The following is a 23959-nucleotide window of genomic DNA, read 5'->3' on the forward strand; positions in this document are numbered from 1 at the left end:
AAATAAGATATGGATTTTATGCCTTTGAAGTGGTGGATATTGCTATATAATAATGTTACATTAAGGGTAGCCCATATATAATTATCTTTCCAGGTGAATTGACCAATTTATGTAAACATCCTGTGTCTGTTGGGTATGCTGGCAAAGTGGTGACAAACCTTAGTAGTTGATCTAAATATTTGGATAGGTTAGAGGTAGTTAACACCAGCTATTATTAGTCTCCCTTAGACTTATGTTTCTTAGGCAAAAAATAGAACTACATAATGTTTAGATTTGTTCTGTCATTCTTTTTTGGTAAGGCTTTGGTTTTCTCCATGCATTATTATGTAGATTTTTTTGTATTCCGTAGTAATATCCCTCGTTAATGTTTTGTAGTAGTTTGTATCGGAAAGAATTTGAAGAGCTTTTGTTTCACAGTACTTATAATCCATTATCACAATTTCCCCTCCATTATCAGTATTTTTGATGGAAATATCATCCTTGGATAAACATAAGAATACAGTCGCCTCTGAGATTATGAAGATGTGCAAACATTGACTATACGGGATGTGAACTGCTTGACTGCTATACAGACTATACTTATATAATGAAGGTACTTAGCGGGCAAACTGGCCATTAGTAAGCAGTCCAAACTTAATGTATTCAATGTTTGCACATGTTACAGAGTGTGGCTGTGTTCTTTTGCTTATGGATTGTGTAGTCATGGCAGCAATGTTTTTGAAATATATAAAAAATAAGTTTTATTGTTATTATTTTGGTGTTGTCGCATAGGCAAAAGTCTGATCTATCTAAGCATAAAATTATTTAATCCAAGTGAAAGGGAGGATTCGGCACTGCTCATTAACCCCAAAGCAGTTCCGTGACTGCAAACCAAATCACACACCTGGACCGAACGCCATGCTACCATCAGAACAGGTGCTCAATCCAATGAAAAACATGAAATCAGATTATGTAAAAAAGAAAGGGTGGCACTCACCATTCTATTGTGGAAATTCTTTATTGCTTAAAAGGCATTGGCTCGGGAGGAATGTACAGAGAGTGGACAATGGCCGTTTCACGCACTTGCGCTTCAACGGGACCCATTGAAGCGCAAGTGCGTGAAACGGCCGTTGTCCATTCTCTGTACATTCCTCCCGAGCCAATGCCTTTTAAGCAATAAAGAATTTCCATGATAGAACGTTGAGTGCCATCCTTTCTTTTTCTTTTTTTACATAATAAAGTTATTTAACCTTCACAATAAATGCCATAAAGAGGAAATAATTGAAACTCCGGAATTATATAATTTTTTTTACCTTTCCTACCTAAAAAGAAAGTAAATAAAAAGCGATCAAGATGTCATATCGTTCCCAAGATGGTATTAATAACAAGGTCAACTCCCCGCACAGAAAATTAGCCCCCACTCAGCTCCATCGATGATAAAATAAAAAAAGTACAAGTCTCAGAAAAAGGCGACACAAGCCAAAATAATTTTTTTCATTTCCGAATTTGTGAATTTTTCAAAGTTTTTAACCACTTAAATAAAAAACTACAAGTTTGCATCGACGTAATAAAATTTACGCGACTTAGTAAATAAAAAAAAATTCCGAAAATATAAAATCTGCTGTTTTTTTCTTCATTCTCTCACAAAAAAAAATGAATTAAATGTAAGGAATTAACCTTTCGTAATCCGAAAAACGTTGCTGATAAAAACCACAACTCGTGGCGATTTGTATGGAAATGTTGCTCTCTGCTGGTGGAACACATGTATAACAGCAGATCAGCATTAATAATAATAATCTGTCCACTAGTGGGCAGTGGTGATGCATTTATTAAATTAGGGCTTTAACCTCTTGGGTGCCAGTCATTTTTGTTAAGGTTTTCATTTTTCTTTATCGCCATCTAAAAGCCAAAATCTTTTAATTTTTCTGTTGATGGAGCCTTTCAGGAATGTTTTTCCAACACGAGGTATGACATTTTTATAATATTTCCATATAATATGTTGTATTTTTAATGAAGAAAAAAAATCAAGACTATTTTTGGGATAGTTTCATGGATTTTGTTTTAGAAGCATTCATTCTGCGGTGAAATGGTGGTTGCAAGTGTTTGGTGCAGCTCAGGACCCACATCGTGTCTTATAGAGCCAGCAACGGCTGCTGAACCTTGCTCCAATCACTGCTGCTTAACCCTGTAAATGCCTCTGTCTTTTAATGACAGTGGTCTATAAGTGGCGGGACGATAGTTTGACGTGGCAGCCAAGGGACTAATAAAGTTTTGCAGCGCACAGTACACAAGATCAGACAGTCACAAATTCAAGTTCCTTCGGGATAAAAGTTTTGAGAAATCCTAAAAGTTTGAATCACCCCTCTTCCCCAAATACAAAAATAAAGAGATGAAAATAAAAATAATTTCACATATTCAGTATAACCACGTCCCCAAAAGTCTATAAAAATATAAATTGTGGATATATATATATTAATGGTAGGTCGACTTTTTAACCCATGTGATGTCTTGTTTTTTGCGGGATGAGTTGTACTTTTGAATGACACCATTGGTTTTACCACATTGTGTACTGGAAAACGGGAAGAAAATTCCAAGTGCGGTGAAATTGCAAAAAAAAAATGCAATCCCACACTTGTTTTTTGCTTTGCTTTTTTACTAGGTTCACTAAATGCTAAAACTTCCATAGAGGACTAGAAGCTGCAGCAACTCGATCGTCTCTACTACATACGGGCGATGACCAGATCATCTGTATGTAGCAGAATTACTCACTTGCTATGGGTGCTGAACACCAGGTGGCGCTCATAGCAATCCAGCAGTGACAACCATAGAGGTCTGCAGGAGACCTCTGGTTGTCATGCCAACCCATCGGTGACCCGCAATCACGTGACGGGGGTCACCGATGGGCGGATTTTTGGCACGACTGCCAGAAGTGCATGTAAATGCCGCTCTCAGAGTTTGAAAGAGGCATTTAGCGAGTTAATAGCCATGGGTGGATCGCGATTCCACCCGCGGCTGTTAGGCACATGTTAGCTGTTCAAATTAGCTGACATGTGCCGGGAAAGATGTGGGCTCACCGCTGGAGCCCACATCAAAGTGAGGGTGTCCAAAATAATAAGTCCACAAAATAGTGCTGGTTAGCCTGCCTGGCTTAGAGTCCAGCCTCTTAATACTTATAAAGGCACTCAATCCAGGAGATCTGTAACCTCCAATCACACGCGCCTGTGTGAGAGAAGCAGCAAGCAATATACAAAGTGAACCACACCCAGGGGCGGAGATATATGGCATCTCTCCCAACTCATCAGCTGCTCATAATCAATTTGTCATGGCCGATTAACCCCTCCCAGCGCTTAATGTGCTGAAGAATTTTCCTACATGTACTAAAGCATTACTTGGAAGTTAATCTCCCAACCACTAGGTGTCCGGGTGTCCTACAGCTCTTTACTATATATTCCTTTTTTTTTTTACTATGTATTCCTTTTTTGACAAAGCAAACGTGAAACGCGCGTCAAGGGGGTGTGCTAGGCTCCTAGGCATTTACTACTTACACCATGGGAAAGCACTTGAGCTCTTAAAGGCAATTTTTTTGTGCATATATATGTTGGTTTATTGCATGCTTTTTAACTATGCACGTTTATGTTAGCATGATTACTATACCATATTAAGCCTATAGGGATTTTTTGGTTGACTAATAATTTTTTTTGCTATAGAATGCCTTTTTCACTGCTATGGTATTAATTACTATTTGATTATATGCCTTGGACTTTATGTGCTACAACTAGGGTCATATGTTCCGTTTTCTATCTGTTGGTATTTATGTGTATATGTTGTATTATTTAATAAAATATTTTTTTACATTTTTTACAAACTGTGTATGAACTCCAATTTTTTGTTTTTGTATAGCTCTTTACTATATATACAGCTCTGGCAAAAATTAAGAGACCACCACATCAAATCCCTGTCATGGGCAGCCCAATCTCCAGACTTGATGTCAGAGACACCACACTGAACTTGCTCACTGAGCTAGTGCACGTGTCCTGAGTAAAGCAAACAGTGCTCAAAGCTACCTGTGGAGCGGGCAGCAACCGAATAGATGCGTACTTCAGAGCTGCAGGACCTGAAGCACGTGACTGCTGGGGGCGTGGCCTAAACTCCACAGAGCTAGGAGCTGCAAGACAATTCCTAGCAGAGTAACTGTGAGACAAAGTTACCAAGGGGAATAGACAGTGAGAATAGTCAGGACGTAGCCAATGAGTCACACACAGAGATAGCTGTAGGGTACCAAAGGGGGCGAGCGGAGAGTAGTCAGGTCACATGCAATGAGTCATACACAGATAATAACGCAGTACAAAATCAACAGGCAAACTCACAACGGGAAACAGAATCGGGTCAGAACCATATAAACAAGCTATAGCAACAAACAGGCACACGGGGGTCAGCACACTAGGCCAAAGGCAAAAGTATAACTGGCAGGGATTGAAGCTACCCAGGGGTTTATGAAGCTCTCCCAGAACCAGAAAGAGGCCACAATCATTAACCCCAAGTGTGCAGGTCAAAACCTGCACAGAGCTCCAGACATTAACCCCCGGTGTGCAGCTCAAAAACCCGCACTGGGATCATGACACTTGAACCCCATAGAAAACCTCTGGAATGTGTAGGTATCAGCAGGTTCACAGGATGCAGTGATGAGACACGAGACTGAGTGTTGTTTTGGAAAGCAACGTTTATGTACTGGAGCCACTAGGGCTATACTGGGCAACCAAAAGGGGTAACACCAATTGTCCTCGTAGGGACTCAACAACAATAAAAACACTTTTCTTAACGAGAATGCGACTGACCCGGCAAGGCCGGCTATTATGGGGCCACGAAAATGGGCAACTATGGGTCCTTATTTCCTAAAGTCAAATTATCTTTCCTGACGTCCATCGGTGTCGCTGGTGTGGCTGCTTTGACGTCGCTGATGTGGCTGCTTTGGCGTCGCAGCCTCTGGGCCCAGCTGCTGAAGATCTGTCGTGAACTTCAGGGGCCTCAGCACCCAGGAGAAGTTGGGGCACAACAGACCCTGATGGAGTCTTGGAGTTGGGGCACAATAGGCCCTGAAGGATTCCTGGCGTTGGGGCACAACAGGCCCTGAAGTAATCCTAGAGTTGGGCACAACAGGCCCTGAAGGATTTCTGGCGTTGGGGCACAACAGGCCCTGAAGTAATCCTGGAGCTGGGCACAACAGGCCCTGAAGAATCTCTAGCGTTGGGGCGCAACAGGCCCTGAAGTAATCCTGGAGTTGGGGGCACAACAGGCCCTGAAGTAGGCCTTTGTTGAGGTAACCCCCTGTAAACACAGCGGGGTTCGGCCTTTCAGCAAGTATTATCAGACTCTCGCTTCTAAGCGGGGTTGTGTCGCAGTTTCCAGGAGTGGCAGTTGGCAGGCCTCGTGCACGGCTTGGACCTTATGCCTAGAGTTCACCTGTAAGCGAGGAGTAGGCCCCAACTGCCGACTGTGGTGGGGTGACGTCCACTGTGGCCGATGATGAAGAGGCCACAGCCGCGGGCTGAGGCGGGGAGGCAGCGTGCAGGCCGCCGCAGCGGGCCGGTGTGAAGTGACAGCGGCTGCTAGGGGTAGCGGACCAGCAGCAACAGATCGGGGAACAGCGGTAACGGCTGCGGACGACCGTGGGCGGGGAGCGGTCCCGGATTGGAGTAAAGCACAAGTCTCTTGTTGGTAAGTTCATTGCTTACCCTCCACAGACCCCTGAAGGTCTCCCCGCTGGTCAACGTTTGTCACCCTGGCTCTCTCAACCTCCCACGGTTTCTTGCTCCGTGTCTGCCTCTCTGCCAGCTGACCTCCCGGCGCACTCCTCTGCCCCTCTTATCCTCGCCCCGCCCCTTGCTGACTTGTCACTTTCAGTAGCCCGCTCTCCTCCGTTGTCCCCCAGGTACCGTTTCTTTAGAAACCCAGATGGCAGTCCCCTTGGTTCCGGCCCAGACACTCTACAGGGGTCCTCCTCCCTACAAATGTAATCAAGAGGATGATGGATAGTCACAAGCCATCAAACAAAGAAGAACTGCTTACATTTTTGCTCCAGAAGCAGTGAGAAAGACTGGTGGAAAGCAGCAAAGACGCATGAAAGCTGTGATTAAAAATCATGGTAATTACGCAAAATACTTTTTTCTGAACTCTTCCTGAGTTAAAATATTAGTATTGTTGTTTCTAAATGATTATGAACTTGTTTTCTTTGCATTATTTGAGGTGATAAAGCACTGTTTTTTTTAATTTTTACCATTTCTCCTTTTCGGAAAAAAAAAATAAATGTATTGCTTGGAAATTCAGAGACATGTTGTCAGAAGTTTATAGACTAAACAAACAATTTACAGTTTACTCAAAAATATACCTATAAAGAGAAAAATCAGACAAACCGAACATTTGGAAGTGGTCTCTTAATTTTTGCCAGAGCTGTGTATATATACACTCACTGGCCACTTTATTAGGTACACCTGTCCAACTGTGTGTTAAGACTTAATTTCTAATCAGCCAATCACATGGCGGCAACTCAGTGCATTTAGGCATGTAGACATGGTCAAGACAATCTCCTGCAGTTCAAACCGAGCATCAGTATGGGGAAGAAAGGTGATTTGAGTGCCTTTGAACGTGGCATGATTGTTGGTGCCAGAAGGGCTGGTCTGAGAATTTCAGAAACTGCTGATCTACTGGGATTTTCACGCACAACCATCTCTAGGGTTTACAGAGAATGGTCCGAAAAAGAAAAAAAATCCAGTGAGCGGCAGTTCTGTGGCCGGAAATGCCTTGTTGATGCCAGAGGTCAGAGGAGAATGGGCAGACTGGTTCGAGCTGATAGAAAGGCAACAGTGACTCAAATTGCCACCCGTTACAACCAAGGTAGGCAGAAGAGCATCTCTGAACGCACAGTGCGTCGAACTTTGAGGCAGATGGGCTACAGCAGCAGAAGACCACACTGGGTACCACTCCTCTCAGCTAAGAACAGGAAACTGAGGCTACAATTTGCACAAGCTCATCGAAATTGGACAGTAGAAGATTGGAAAAAAGTTGCCTGGTCTGATGAGTCTCGATTTCTGCTGCGACATTCGGATGGTAGGGTCAGAATTTGGCGTAAACAACATGAAAGCATGGATCCATCCTGCCTTGTATCAACGGTTCAGGCTGGTGGTGGTGGTGTCATGGTGTGGGGAATTTTTTCTGGGCACTCTTTGGGCCCCTTGGTACCAATTGAGCATCGTTGCAACGCCACAGCCTACCTGAGTATTGTTGCTGACCATGTCCATCCCTTTATGACCACAATGTACCCAACATCTGATGGCTACTTTCAGCAGGATAATGCGCCATGTCATAAAGCTCGAATCATCTCAGATTGGTTTCTTGAACATGACAATGAGTTTACTGTACTCAAATGGCCTCCTCAGTCACCAGATCTCAATCCAATAGAGCATCTTTGGGATGTGGTGGAACGGGAGATTCGCATCAGGGATGTGCAGCCGACAAATCTGCGCCAACTGTGTGATGCCATCATGTCAATATGGTCCAAAATCTCTGAGGAATGCTTCCAGCACCTTGTTGAATCTCTGCCACGAAGAATTGAGGCAGTTCTGAAGGCAAAAGGGGGTCCAACCCCTTACTAGCATGGTGTACCTAATAAAGTGGCCAGTGAGTGTATATGAACAACGACAAAGCAAAGTCCAGCAATAACGTGAGCAATCCAGGATGCTGTTAAAAAAAATTTTTCTTTTTATTCATAAATCCATTAAAATGCAATGGTCCAAGCAGTTCAAAACAGTAATAACGCAGGAAAGTCGTGCAGATAGGACTACGCGTTTCAGCGGTAGAACCCGCCTTCTTCATGGTCCAGAATCTAATCTGCTTTCCAAACATGGAACCTTATATACATCCCACTCCCATCAGGGTAATTATAAACATATGTGAGAGACTTAAAAACATGTGCTATAAAAGCAGATCAAACATATAAACTATCCAGATATTGATCAGTATACAACATGCATAAAGATTATAAGGAAAGAATTCAACATATTGGAGAAAAGTACATTAGGAATGTCCAATAACCTGACCATAAGATTTAAGGTCCTGTGCACACAGTGCAGACTCCGTGCAGTTCCGCAGCAGATTTGGCCCTGCAGAACCGCAGCAGAAAAGCAACAGAACAGCACGTGATGCACAGTACCATTAAGGCTAAGTGCACACGTTGCAGAAAATTTCTGCACAAAAACCTGAATCCCTTCCCAGAAACCGCACCTATTTTTTGATGCGTTTTTTTACCGCAGCGGTTTCTAAACGCATGGGAGAAGCCAAAACCGCGGAAAAATCCGCAAAATTAATGAGCATGCTGCGTTTTTTACCGCGATGCGTTTTTTTTCGCGGTAAAAAACGCATCAATGTACACAAAAAGTGCAAAATGCATAGAAATAACTGTGCAGCTTATTTTTAGCGGTTTTATAGTGAAAACCGCAGTAAAAACCGCTAAAAAAACGCTGTGTGTGAACACAGCCTTAAGGCTATGTAAAACAAAAAAGGCTGTGCACATGCTGCAGAATAAAAGAAGCAGCATATCGCTTCTCCTGTGCGGCTCTGCAGCAGCTCTCCACCTGCTCCATTATAGAAATCTGCAGGCGGAAACTGCAGGGGAAATCCGCACAAAATGACCTGTAATAATTTAAAAAAAAGGGGGTATCCTAATTGGTCCTTGGACAGAGCCAGGAAAATGGTAGCAGGCATGGATAGGGTTAAGCTGTTGGAATCTACTGAGAAAAAAAGACAGTTTGACTCTAAAAAATCTAGGGTGGTTTTCAGTACCAACTATAGTCCTCAGTTTAATTCTATTGTTAAAATCATCAAAAAATATCTTCCCTTGTTATCTCAGAATGATATTTTGAAAAATATTGTGGAAAATAATGATATTGCCTTTGTGGCAAGAAGAGCCCCGACTTTAGCTACATTATTACCACCCAGCATGTTCAAAGATCCGGATAAAATTTCCCCTAGCAATTGGTTAAAAACAACAGGATTTTTTAAATGCGGTGCCAATATCTGTAAGTGCTGCGGTTTTGCTAATAAATCTAAAACATTTACATCTATCTCCAATAAAAAACAGTTTAATGTTTGTTCTTTTATAAACTGTAATACGGAGAATGTAGTGTATCTAATTAATTGCAATATATGCCGTATGCAATATGTAGGTTGCACCAGTGGCGGATTAAGTGGACTATGGGCCCGGGGCTGTTCATAAAACCTGGGCCCCTGTACCCCTCTTCCCACCTGAGCGCTGCGGTCCCCGTGCGGGAATTGACAGCCGTACGGACCGCAGCACTTGGTTTGCTGCGGGTCCATACGGAAAACCCGCCACCATTCCACCACGTGTGGACATGGCCTAAAAAGACGTTGCACATAAGCTGTAGGCCTACGGCCAATACGCACAAAATCGCCCAACGTGATCCTGGCCATAGGGGATCCACTTTAATGTCCCCACTTTAATTTGAAGTCCCCTTACTTCATCCATTGCAGTCCCCTATCACCCACTCACTTCATCTGCAGTGCCGCTTCATCATTTGCAGCCCCTTATCCCCCCTTCCATTTTATCATGTGCAGTCCCCTTCCCCCCCAACTTCATGTGCAGCCCCACTACCCCATCATCATGTGCAGTTAATTTTACCCCCACATCATGTGCAGTCCCCCTTACCCCCAATTCATCATGTGCAGCCCCACTCATCCCCTTCATCATATGCAGCCCCACTCACCCCCCTTCATCATGTGAAGCCCCCACTCATCCCCCCTTCATCCTGTGAAGCCCCCACTCACCCCCTTCATCCTGTACAACCCCAGTCACCCCCCCTTCATCATATACAGCCCCCAGTCACCCCCCCTTCATCATATACAGCCCCCAGTCACCCCCCCTTCATCATATACAGGCCCCAGTCACCCCCCCTTCATCATATACATCCCCCAGTCACCCCCCCTTCATCATATACAGCCCCCAGTCACCCCCCCTTCATCATATACAGGCCCCAGTCACCCCCCCTTCATCATATACAGGCCCCAGTCACCCCCCCCTTCATCATATACAGGCCCCAGTCACCCCCCCTTCATCATATACAGGCCCCAGTCACCCCCCCTTCATCATATACAGGCCCCAGTCACCCCCCCTTCATCATATACAGCCCCCAGTCACCCCCCCTTCATCATATACAGGCCCCAGTCACCCCTCCTTCATCATATACAGGCCCCAGTCACCCCCCCTTCATCATATACAGCCCCCAGTCACCCCCCCCCTTCATCATATACAGGCCCCAGTCACTCCCCTTCATCATATACAGCCCCCAGTCACCCCCCTTCATCATATACAGCCCCCAGTCACCCCCCCTTCATCATATACAGGCCCCAGTCACCCCCCCTTCATCATATACAGGCCCCAGTCACCCCCCCTTCATCATATACAGGCCCCAGTCACCCCCCTTCATCATATACAGGCCCCAGTCACCCCCCCTTCATCATATACAGGCCCCAGTCACCCCCCCTTCATCATATACAGCCCCCAGTCACCCCCCCTTCATCATATACAGCCCCCAGTCACCCCCCTTCATCATATACAGCCCCCAGTCACCCCCCCTTCATCATATACAGGCCCCAGTCACCCCCCCTTCATCATATACAGCCCCCAGTCACCCCCCCTTCATCATATACAGGCCCCAGTCACCCCCCCTTCATCATATACAGCCCCCAGTCACCCCCCTTCATCATATACAGGCCCCAGTCACCCCCCCTTCATCATATACAGGCCCCAGTCACCCCCCCTTCATCATATACAGGCCCCAGTCACCCCCCCTTCATCATATACAGGCCCCAGTCACCCCCCTTCATCATATACAGGCCCCAGTCACCCCCCCTTCATCATATACAGCCCCCAGTCACCCCCCCTTCATCATATACAGCCCCCAGTCACCCCCCCTTCATCATATACAGGCCCCAGTCACCCCCCTTCATCATATACAGCCCCCAGTCACCCCCCCTTCATCATATACAGCCCCCAGTCACCCCCCTTCATCATATACAGCCCCCAGTCACCCCCCTTCATCATATACAGGCCCCAGTCACCCCCCCTTCATCATATACAGCCCCCAGTCACCCCCCCCTTCATCATATACAGCCCCCAGTCACCCCCCCTTCATCATATACAGCCCCCAGTCACCCCCCTTCATCATATACAGCCCCCAGTCACCCCCCCTTCATCATATACAGCCCCCAGTCACCCCCCCTTCATCATATACAGCCCCCAGTCACCCCCCTTCATCATATACAGCCCCCAGTCACCCCCCCCTTCATCATATACAGCCCCCAGTCACCCCCCCTTCATCATATACAGCCCCCAGTCACCCCCCCTTCATCATATACAGGCCCCAGTCACCCCCCCTTCATCATATACAGCCCCCAGTCACCCCCCCTTCATCATATACAGCCCCCAGTCACCCCCCTTCATCATATACAGCCCCCAGTCACCCCCCTTCATCATATACAGCCCCCAGTCACCCCCCCCTTCATCATATACAGCCCCCAGTCACCCCCCCTTCATCATATACAGCCCCCAGTCACCCCCCCTTCATCATATACAGCCCCCAGTCACCCCCCCTTCATCATATACAGCCCCCAGTCACCCCCCCTTCATCATATACAGGCCCCAGTCACCCCCCCTTCATCATATACAGCCCCCAGTCACCCCCCCTTCATCATATACAGCCCCCAGTCACCCCCCCTTCATCATATACAGCCCCCAGTCACCCCCCCTTCATCATATACAGCCCCCAGTCACCCCCCCTTCATCATATACAGGCCCCAGTCACCCCCCCTTCATCATATACAGCCCCCAGTCACCCCCCCCTTCATCATATACAGCCCCCAGTCACCCCCCTTCATCATATACAGCCCCCAGTCACCCCCCCTTCGTCATATACAGCCCCCAGTCACCCCCCTTCATCATATACAGCCCCCAGTCACCCCCCCTTCATCATATACAGCCCCCAGTCACCCCCCCTTCATCATATACAGCCCCCAGTCACCCCCCTTCATCATATACAGGCCCCAGTCACCCCCCTTCATTGTGTACAGCCCCCACTCACCCCCTCCCCCATTTAATTCATTTTATAAATAAAAAAAAATAAAAAAAGTTCCCCATACTTATCTCACAGCCGGCTCGCTCCCCAGCAGCGCCTCTGCTTTCAGCATCCTCCGGGACATGTCGGGCGTGCACGTTGACGTCATCGCGCACGCCCGACATCTGACCCGGAAGTACAGCCGGAGCTGAGCAGCCGTCAAGGTGACGGCCGTGCACAGCTCCCGGCCCCTCATAGAATGTGACGCGGGCGGCTGTCTGCTGCCGGCGGTGTCACAGCACAGGGCACGGCCGGCCCTGTACAGGTGCTGGGGGAGCGGTCCGGGGGGCATTTGCCTCTCTGCCACCCGCCCCAGCCCGCCCCTGCCCCTGGGCCCCCAAAAAACCTTGGGCCCGGGGCGACCGCCCCATCCGCCCCTATTAAGATCCGCCATTGGGTTGCACGATGAACCCCCTTAAAACTAGAATCCGCAAACACCTATCAGACGCTAGTAATTTGCCTATGGTTGGTGCATCAGTAGTATCCCGACATTTTTCAAAAAAACATAATGGGGATTTACGCGGTTTCTCCTTTATGGGCATAGAGCATGTAAAAAAAACATTGAGAGGGGGAGATTTTCACAAAAAAGTGCTTGCAAGAGAAAGTAGGTGGATATTTGAGTTGGGGACTCGCATGCCACAGGGCTTTAATAACCGCCTGGATATCATTATGCACTATTGATATATTTGTATTATATAATGCTGGTTAATATTATTATTCTATGTTTTTGTACCACTGGGGCTATGTGCACACGGTGCGGATTCTGCTGTGGAATTTTCCGCGTAGATTTTGCTAAATCTTTAGGTAAGATGATCTGCGTTTTGCCTGCAGATTTGTCGCAGATTTGGTGCAGTTTTTGTGCGGATTTCCCCTGCAGTTTCCGCCTGCAGATTTCTATAATGGAGCAGGTGGAGAGCTGCAGCAGAGCCGCACAGGAGAAGCGATATGCTGCTTCTTTTAGGCTGAGTGCAGATGGAGTTTTGAGCCCTGCGGATTTTTCTGTGCAGAATGGAAGAAAACCGCAGGTCAAATGACCTGCATTTTTCCTGCGGATTTCTTCCATTTTTCACGCGGTTTTCATGCGGTTTTTGTGCGGTTTTCCATTGCGGTCTTCCCCCTGCGGATTTGGTAACAGGGGAGATAGAAAACCGCACAAAAGAAGTAACATGCTGCGGATTTTGTACCGCATGAAAACCGCGCGGAAAAATCCGCAGCGTCTGCACAGTGTTTTTTTTTTTCATTCATTTTAAAGGTACTGTACATCACAATGCGGATATGCAATGTTTCTGCGCGGTAAAATCCGCTGCGGAAACGCTGCAAATCTGCATCGTGTGCACATGGCCTTATTCTGCACCAGATCTGCGCAGAAAAATCTGCAGCATGTGCACAGCCTTTTTTGTTTTACATAGCCTTAAATGGTACTGTGCATCACGTGCTGTTCTGTTGCTTTTCTGCCGCGGTTCTGCAGGGCCAAATCTGCTGCCGAACTGCACGGAGTCTGCACTGTGTGCACAGGACCTTAAATCTTATGGTCAGGTTATTGGACATTCCTAATGTACTTTTCTCCAATATGTTGAATTCTTTCCTTATAATCTTTATGCATGTTGTATACTGATCAATATCTGGATAGTTTATATGTTTGATCTGCTTTTATAGCACATGTTTTTAAGTCTCTCACATATGTTTATAATTACCCTGATGGGAGTGGGATGTATATAAGGTTCCATGTTTGGAAAGCAGATTAGATTCTGGACCATGAAGAAGGCGGGTTCTACCGCTGAAACGCGTAGTCCTATCTGCACGACTTTCCTGCGTTATTGCTGTTTTGAACTGCTTGGACCATTGCATTTTAATGGATTTATGAATAAAAAGAAAAAATTTTTTAACAGCATCCTGGATTGCTCACGTTATTACTGGACTTTGCTTTGTCGTTGTTCACATTTGTATGGATGGACTCCTACATCCAGATCCGGGCACAACGGAGTTAACCAGGTCAGCTGAGGTTCCAGGTGGTTCACAGGAGTGAGCTGGTCTACATTGTTGGATTTATATATATATATATATATATATATATATATATATATATATATATATATATATAAAATCTCTTTTGTGGTACACAGGAGTCCTTGATTACTTCTTGCCACATTTTGTTGCGGGATGTTTTGTGTTGAAACTTGACAATTCTGTGGTTTCAATAGTGTATATATAGTGTAAAGCCGCCACCACTGGACTATGGAGGAGACGTGTTCTGTGCAGTACTGTTCTACAGTAGGGCGACTCCATATTAATGACTATGTAGGTAGGATGGAGGGCAGAAACGTTTCTGTAGTGTGATGTGGAGGGGGCACATACTTTTCTTTTGGCCATACGGTATAGACTTAGAACACAAAACTTTTACCCATAAACACTAGAAATAATTTCCATTATAAGAATAAGTCAAATATCCAAATCTGAGTTTATTCACAAGTTAACATCAATAGAAATGATAAATAACAATATGTCCAGTATATAAGTTATTTACACATCGGAAGAGACTCCCAGAAGTCTTAGTGCAAAAATGAGTCAGTCTGGGGTACAGGCGCCCTTCATCCCGACTCTCTGGGGTCCTCAGTCATGCTTGGCCAGGTAGACGGCTTCAACCAACCAGCTTTGGGTTGCCAAAGGATCCAGCCTTTGACGTCATCATAAGAGGAAAGATGATGAGATATGGGGGGGACAGGTTGGGGACGGGGTCGGAAGGGTTTCATTGATGATGTTATCTGTAAACCAAACCATAAAAATCAATTAATACAACTGCACAGAAAATCCTCATGTTTGTCACCAGCTCTGATCTGAAGACGAGGCGGCTCTTTCCCCTTGTCACAGCGGGAAATCCAAGCAAAGTTTCATCACTTTCTATGGCAGTTCCAAAGTTCTAGTTGAAGGTTAATCTGCTAACTACGTGATAAACTAGGGGTAACGGCAGACCCCATGGCCTTCCCAGATGGGCAGCTCACCATCTATTCTTTTTTCCGGCAGGTTCCGCAGAGGCATCCAAAGAGGCCGTTCAGCATCTGGATAGTGCATAGGATCAGGGTGATGGCAGTGGAGGCCAGGATCATAGAAAACAAGATTATGTTAAATTCTGCCACACCTTCGGGCTCCTCACAATGACTCCATGTCTCTTTGTTGAACAGGTAATTCGCATCACTGTAAGAGCAAAGAGAGAGAAAGGGTTAATCAGGTCTGAGAGGAGAATAACTCCAATTGTGTTATACTCCAATCCCAGCTAAAGCTGCATTCACAGCGTCCAGTAAGATTGCAGGAACTCATAGGTGGCCACTGCCCTCTACTGGGCATATTCTTTTACTGTAAGTGTAACTGCAGCTCTGGATGTGACTGGAGTATAAGACAGGATGTAGTTATAATAATCAAATTATTTGTAATGTAGGAAGTGGCGCAGCGCGAGCTAATTGGGGAACTGTCACGGCTCCCTGAGTCATAGTAACATAGTAACATAGTTAGCAAGGCAGAAAAAAGACATTAGTCCATCCAGTTCAGCCTATATTCCGTCAGAATAAATCCCCAGATCTCCGTCCTTCTAAAGAACCTAATAACTGTAAGATACAATATTGTTACGCTCCAGGAAGACATCCAGGCCTCTCTTGAACCCCTCGACTGAGTTCGCCATCACCACCTCCTCAGGCAGGGAATTCCAGATTCTCACTGCCCTAACAGTAAAGAATCCTCTTCTATGTTGGTGGAAAAGCCTTTTCTGCTCCAGACGCAGTCGCTTCCACCATTCCAATATTGGACCCCTCATCCCCCCAACAACAGGTGTAAGAAACTACTGAGGTAATTCCAGTTTGCCATTGGCTGCTGAGCTCTGAGTAGGAAGCAATAGAAATGTCAAAACTCACTACACCACACTGAACTTTGTCATCTCGGCCCCTGCTGCCTATGCAGAGATCAGCAGCCAATGACAAACTCTTCTCAACTGCTGCGCTCTGCAAAATCAGCGACCGAGCAGACAGAAAGAAGCAGGTAATAAATGAGCGCTGCACACCATTCAGCACATGAGGCAGCATTGGGACTTACACACAGCAGGCAGGAGGTAAAGTGAGAGCAATGTGAACGGTGTTCAGAGGAGAAGACGTCGTCTACAAGAAATCCATACCTGAGATTTTTCAGGTCGGAGTAAAATGGCCGTCCCCAGGTTGTTTCATTTTTTTGGGAGGTTGCATTGAAGAACGTGAAGAAGCACTGAGGTCCTCGCACCATCGCCAGCACCGACGTCGCAAAGCCGTACACGGATCCAGCAACGCCAACAGCAGCGAAGATGATGGAGAGGAACATCTGTGGGAGACGAGGGGTTAAATACTGCGTTCATGACCTGAACCGATGGAATCACACACAGTAGGATTAGATACAGCAGAAAGTGCCGCACAAGAGAGGCTTAGATATGTTACATATTACAGGCTTAGATACTGCAGATAGTAACACAAACTGTACTCTCAGATACAACAGATGATATCACACATAATAAGTTTAGATACAGCTAATAGTATCACGCATGAGTTTAGATACATCAGACAGTATTAATACACGTGATAGGCTTAGATACTGCAGATAATATCACATATGATAGACTTAGATACAAGAGGCAGTGTTGTACATGAAAGGTTTAGATACACCAGACAGTATCACACATGATAGGCTTAGATACAGCAATTAATGCCACATATGGTAGGCTTAGATACGACAGGCTGAGATACAGCAAATAATGCCACACAAGGTAGGCTTAGATACAACAGGCTTAGATACAGTGGCTCGGCAGCACTAGTGATCATGCTATGCTGGTGTAGTGTTATGGCAGAGGTCTCCCTGGTGTACTCACCCCACAGCGGTTGTTGCAGCAGCCCTCTCGCCCGGTGGCTTGGATATGAATGGCCGGGATGAGCACCTGAGATAAGAAGAGTTCAGAGTTATCAGGACGCCGGGTTCTAGGCTCAGGAGACCACAGAATGGAGGATGAAGGGTTCTAGGTGCTGAGTGTCCATTGACAACCTGAAGATGGACCACAAAAGAATACAGAACCGGCCCCTCACCCACCACGTAATGGCCACCACTAGTGCCCCGGTCCATTAACTTCTAAACTGACTCAATGGGACTTCCAGAATCACAGACCTTGTATGCTTTGATGGCAAAAAAGGCCCCAGAACATTGGACCCAGAGTACGTTCTATATAGTATAATTAAAGCTGAAGATCTTACCAGTAACCCGCCTCCTATAACGCCTCCTAAATACAGAACTTCTGGTGTCATCTGTTCTGATGGCTCCTTGATGAACTGAACATCCCATGATGGAAAGAGCAGGATCAAATTGCAGACGAGGGAGACGAGGCAAAAAGGGTAGAGGGAAATCCCGATAAACTTGGAACATTTTCCGGTACACATGGTGATGAGAGATGGATGAGCTGGTGGCTGAGACTGTGGCGAGGACACGGATCCTGGTCCCTTATATCTCCAGACCCAACCCCATAGAGTCATAGATAACAGAGACTGAGTCACTGTGGAATTTGGACTACAATTGACACAGAGGAACAGACAGCGATACAAGTAGGGAGTGTAGTCTCAGAAAGGTTGATGTCACAGCAAAAGTATAATAAAAAAATAATGTAAATGAAGAAATATAATAAACCTATCTGACCATAACTGGTCTAAGTGACCTCATAGCTCAGTAACTGAGGACTAGAAACTTTCTTAAAAAAAGGAATAAAGAATAATCAACAAACCAATTGATCACTAATGACAGAATCTACATAAGGAAATACACCAAAACAATGGATCACTAATGACAGAATCTACATAAGGAAATACACCAAAACAATGGATCACCAATGACAGAATCTAAATAAGGAAATACACCAAACTAATTGATCACTAATGACAGAATCTAAATAAGGAAATACACCAAACTAATTGATCACTAATGACAGAATCTAGACAAGGAAATACACCAAACCAATGGATCACCAATGACAGAATCTAGATGAGGAAAAGCACCAAACCAATGGATCACCAATGACAGAATCTAGATAAGGAAATACACCAAAACAATGGATCACCAATGACAGAATCTACATAAGGAAATACACCAAAACAATGGATCACCAATGACAGAATCTAGATAAGGAAATACACCAAACTAATTGATCACTAATGACAGAATCTAGACAAGGAAATACACCAAACCAATGGATCACCAATGACAGAATCTAGATAAGGAAAAGCACCAAACCAATGGATCACCAATGACAGAATCTAGATAAGGAAATACACCAAAACAATGGATCACCAATGACAGAATCTACATAAGGAAATACACCAAAACAATGGATCACCAATGACAGAATCTAGATAAGGAAATACACCAAACTAATTGATCACTAATGACAGAATCTAGACAAGGAAATACACCAAACTAATTGATCACTAATGACAGAATCTAGATAAGGAAATACACCAAACTAATTGATCACCAATGACAGAATCTAGATAAGGAAATACACCAAAACAATGGATCACCAATGACAGAATCTAGATAAGGAAATACACCAAAACAATGGATCACCAATGACAGAATCTAGATAAGGAAATACACCAAATTAATTGATCACTAATGACAGAATCTAGATAAGGAAATACACCAAAACAATGGATCACCAATGGCAGAATCTAGACAAGGAAATGCACCAAACCAATGGATCACAAATGACAGAATCCAGATAAGGAAATACACCAAACCAATGGATCACTAATGACAGAATCTAGATAAAGAAATACAACAAACCAATGGATCACAAATGACAGAATCTAGATAAGGAAATACAACAAACCAATGGATCACCAATGACAGAATCTAGATAAGCAAATACAACAAACTAATGGATCACAAATGACAGAATCTAGATAAGGAAATACAACAAACCAATGGATCACAAATGACAGAATCTAGATAAGGAAATACAACAAACCAATGGATCACAAATGACAGAATCTAGATAAGGAAATACACCAAACCAGTGCATCACTAATGACAGAATCTGTATAAGAAAAATACACCAAACCAATTGATTACTAATGATAAAATCTACATAAGAAAATACATCAAACCAATGGACAACCAAAGATTATCTCTGGAAGAGCAAAAACGAACATCAAGGATGGACTGTAGAAGAGAAGCAACATACATGAAACCAAGGAATCACCAAGGATGGATTCTAGAACATAAAAAATGAATATCAAACCAAGGGAGGGCCAAGAATGGACACTAGAACAACAGACACATACATCAAACTATGGATCAACCAGGATGGATTCTGGAACATCAAAAATTACTATCAAACCAAAGGAGGACCAAGAATGGACTCTAGAACAACAGAAACATACTGTACATCAACCCTTGGATCACTCGGGATGGATTCTGGAACATCAAAAATGAATATCAAACCAAAGGAGGACCAAGGATGAAACTGTAGAACAAACATACATCAAACCAAAGGTAGAAAAATATGACTTAATATTAAACCAATAGATCATTAAGGACCCTAAATTAAACTAAGATTGACTACAAAGAAAATTGACCGACTGCCAATGAATCAAAAAGAATTGATTCTGGTACAAGAATAATAGACATCAAAACACTAAATTTGAAAGGATAGACTTAAGAGCATTAGTAATAAACATCACACGCTGGATCACTGAGGAGAAAGTTTAGAACAAAAGGAGGATAAAAAAACCTGAAAGGATCAGCAAGAATGGACAAGAAATCCGCAGATCATGAAGGATGGACATAAGAACAACAAAAAACACATCAAAACAATGGATCACCGAGGATAGACTATAGAACAAAACAAATGTACATCAGATCAATGGTTCATCAAGTGTGGACTCCAAAGAAACAGAAGTAAACATCAAACCAATAGATCACAAAAAGTGGATTCTAGAACAACTGTTAAGCATACAGGTGGCGCACGTGGTTCATGGACCCACTGTGCCACGGGGCCGGGCTTTCCTTGGAAGGGCGCAGCCAAGTGGCTACCAGCTGATCACTTAAGCTCCTGATGGTGGAGTCAGTCTTGGCTGCAGGAAGCCACCAGGTACCTCTTCTAGTCAGTATCTGGCACTGCAACTGCTAACCTCAGGGGTCAAGTACACAGACAGGGAAAGGACTAAGGATCTGTTCAGACTACTAGATCCTGGCTCCTCTGCCGAATGGTTACTGACAGGGATATGGACTCAGGCTCTGTTCAGACTACTTCAGGATCTACGGGTAGAACGGTTACTGACACAGTCTCTCAGACAAGGCTGATTCGGAGTCTGGTTGTAGCCATCTGGCTATATGGGATACTCAGATAGGCACACAATCAAACACATGGGTCTTGGATATTGATTGAGGGACTGGCCGCACACGGACCGAGGAGCGAGGTTAAGCCACTGGACCCACTAGCACCATGGACTTTCGGTTCAGGACTGACCGCACAAGGACCAGGGATTTCCAGATCAGGACTGGCCACACAAGGACCAGGGATTTCCAGTTCATGACTGACCACACAAGGACCAGGGATTTCCAGATCACGACTGGCCACACAAGGACCAGGGATTTCTGGTTCAGGACTGACCACACAAGGACCAGGGATTTCCAGATCACGACTGGCCACACAAGGACCTGGGATTTCCGGTTCAGGACTGACCACACAAGGACCAGGGATTTCCAGATCACGACTGGCCACACAAGGACCAGGGATTTCCGGTTCAGGACTGACCACACAAGGACCAGGGATTTCCGGTTCAGGACAGGCTGCACAAGGACCAGGGATTTCTGATTCAGGACTGACCACACAAGGACCAAGAACTTCCAGTTCAGGACTGGCTGCACAAGGACCAGTGACTTTCGGTTCAGGACTGGCTGCACAAGGACCAAGGACTTCCGGTTCAGGACTGTCTGCACAAGGACCAAGGACTTCTGGTTCAGAACGGGCTGCACAAGGACCAGGGATTTCCGGTTCAGGACACTGGCCACACTTGGACCAGGGGACCTCACAACTCACTAGGAGACCATATACTGTAGAAGTGAACATCCAGTAACAGGTCGGTGAGAGTGCTGATCAAAAAACCAAAATGTATTTTAAATTCATTAAAAGGCAAAAACCAGACAGAAAGGAAAAAGGGAAAATTGGGACAATCCCTCGGGAACTGTGCCCAGTTAATCCAGTAGATCTGACACGTTTTGAACTAGGTAGTTTTTATTCATATTCTGGCATGGTTCCATGTCACAAGTAGATGCCTTAAACAGTAAAAGGAATGGAAATGACATATCAGACTGGCTAAAAAAAATAGGAGGATGGAAAGAAAGAAAACATATGAAATATTCAGTAAACACTTAATATACACTCACTGGCCACTTTATTAGGTACACCTGTCCAACTGTGTGTTAAGACTTAATTTCTAATCAGCCAATCACATGGCGGCAACTCAGTGCATTTAGGCATGTAGACATGGTCAAGACAATCTCCTGCAGTTCAAACCGAGCATCAGTATGGGGAAGAAAGGTGATTTGAGTGCCTTTGAACGTGGCATGATTGTTGGTGCCAGAAGGGCTGGTCTGAGTATTTCAGAAACTGCTGATCTACTGGGATTTTCACGCACAACCATCTCTAGGGTTTACAGAGAATGGTCCGAAAAAGAAAAAAAATCCAGTGAGCGGCAGTTCTGTGGCCGGAAATGCCTTGTTGATGCCAGAGGTCAGAGGAGAATGGGCAGACTGGTTCGAGCTGATAGAAAGGCAACAGTGACTCAAATTGCCACCCGTTACAACCAAGGTAGGCAGAAGAGCATCTCTGAATGCACAGTGCGTCGAACTTTGAGGCAGATGGGCTACAGCAGCAGAAGACCACACCGGGTACCACTCCTCTCAGCTAAGAACAGGAAACTGAGGCTACAATTTGCACAAGCTCATCGAAATTGGACAGTAGAAGATTGGAAAAACGTTGCCTGGTCTGATGAGTCTCGATTTCTGCTGCGACATTCGGATAGTAGGGTCAGAATTTGGCGTAAACAACATGAAAGCATGGATCCATCCTGCCTTGTATCAACGGTTCAGGCTGGTGGTGGTGGTGTCATGGTGTGGGGAATTTTTTCTTGGCACTCTTTGGGCCCCTTGGTACCAATTGAGCATCGTTGCAACGCCACAGCCTACCTGAGTATTGTTGCTGACCATGTCCATCCCTTTATGACCACAATGTACCCAACATCTGATGGCTACTTTCAGCAGGATAATGCGCCATGTCATAAAGCTCGAATCATCTCAGATTGGTTTCTTGAACATGACAATGAGTTCACTGTACTCAAATGGCCTCCTCAGTCACCAGATCTCAATCCAATAGAGCATCTTTGGGATGTGGTGGAACGGGAGATTCGCATCAGGGATGTGCAGCCGACAAATCTGCGCCAACTGTGTGATGCCATCATGTCAATATGGTCCAAAATCTCTGAGGAATGCTTCCAGCACCTTGTTGAATCTCTGCCATGAAGAATTGAGGCAGTTCTGAAGGCAAAAGGGGGTCCAACCCGTTACTAGCATGGTGTACCTAATAAAGTGGCCAGTGAGTGTATGTACATGAGGTCTGTTTTGATATTCATACTCTACAGTATTCTAGAGTTTAAATTAAAAATCCACATGGGTGTGGGGACTTTCTCAAAGCATCAACCCTAATAGTGCTGACATCACCCTGATGGTAATTTAAGAGATGCTGAGAACACCTGCAGGTTGTATTGTTCTGGGCATCATAAAAGGCCTAAAGTTAAAGATTACACAATTCCTTTGTACTTTAGGCAAAAAAAATATATGTTCATGTCTTACATTTGCAAAAATTTAAAAAAGGGAAAATTGGCCAATGCAAAATTTTGGGCGCCCTGCATGGTTAGTGTCTTGTAGCACCACCTTTTCCAAGTATCTCATCTTGTAAACACTTTTTGTAGCCAGACAAGAGTCTTTCAATTCTTATTTGAGGGATTTCATCTTTTCTTCCTTGGAAAATCCTTCCTGTTCTGTGAGATTCCTAGGTTGTCTTGCATCCCTGCTATTTTGAGGTTTAGCCACAAATTTTCAATCATGTTCAGATCACGGGACTGTGAGGACCATTGTAAAACATTCAGCTTGCACCTTTTGAGGTCATCTATTGTGGATTTTGAAGTGTGTTTAGGATCCTTATTCATTTGTAGAAGCCATACTCTTTTCAATATACCACAACTCCAGAGTCTGCTAAATCTTTCTGAAGGTCTTTGCATCAAGTGGGGATTCTAATTTGCCTGTAGCAATCCTACGAGCAGCTCTCATTGACATTTTTCTTGGTCTTCCAGACCTTATCTTGACCTCCACTGTTCTTGGTAACTGCAATTTCTTAATTACATTTTGAACTGAGGAAAGAGCAACTTGTAAACACATTGATATTTTTTTATAGTCTTTTCCTGCTTTGTGGGCCTCAACCATTCTCATTTTGAGAGTGCTAGGTGCCCCATAATGGCAAAATTTTTGGGGCCCCCTTGAGACTCCGCCCAGACTCCGCCTAGCCCCACCTCTACCCCTCAAACTGTCCACAGTCTCACCGCTCTCTCTTGGAAAAACTCCACTTCTCACCTATCACACATTAACAGTTCCCATCACCAGATCACACATATAGCTGGCAGATTTTGTTTTAGACAAAAGATTTTTTTAAGCTGCCACCATAACAGAGTAGATACTTTTGGCCAGGC

General features: G+C 44.8%; 1 protein-coding gene across 1 annotated transcript; it reads right to left on the reverse strand.

Moving 5' to 3' along the window:
• Positions 1–14600: 14600 nt before the first annotated feature.
• On the reverse strand, positions 14601–17646 carry LOC141054317 (transmembrane 4 L6 family member 4-like). Its single transcript, XM_073551620.1, has 5 exons — positions 17417–17646; positions 17041–17106; positions 16321–16499; positions 15161–15353; positions 14601–14923 (listed from the first exon to the last, which is right to left on the reverse strand). Exons 1-4 carry the CDS (start codon positions 17597–17599, stop codon positions 15164–15166), a joined length of 618 nt encoding a protein of 205 aa, XP_073407721.1. The 5' UTR covers positions 17600–17646; the 3' UTR covers positions 14601–14923; positions 15161–15163.
• Between the last annotated feature and the right edge of the window lie 6313 nt (positions 17647–23959).

Source organism: Dendrobates tinctorius, unplaced genomic scaffold (genome assembly GCF_039654945.1).
Source record: "Dendrobates tinctorius isolate UK_male_01 unplaced genomic scaffold, ASM3965494v1 ptg000178l, whole genome shotgun sequence".
NCBI classification, from domain to species: Eukaryota; Metazoa; Chordata; class Amphibia; order Anura; family Dendrobatidae; genus Dendrobates; species Dendrobates tinctorius.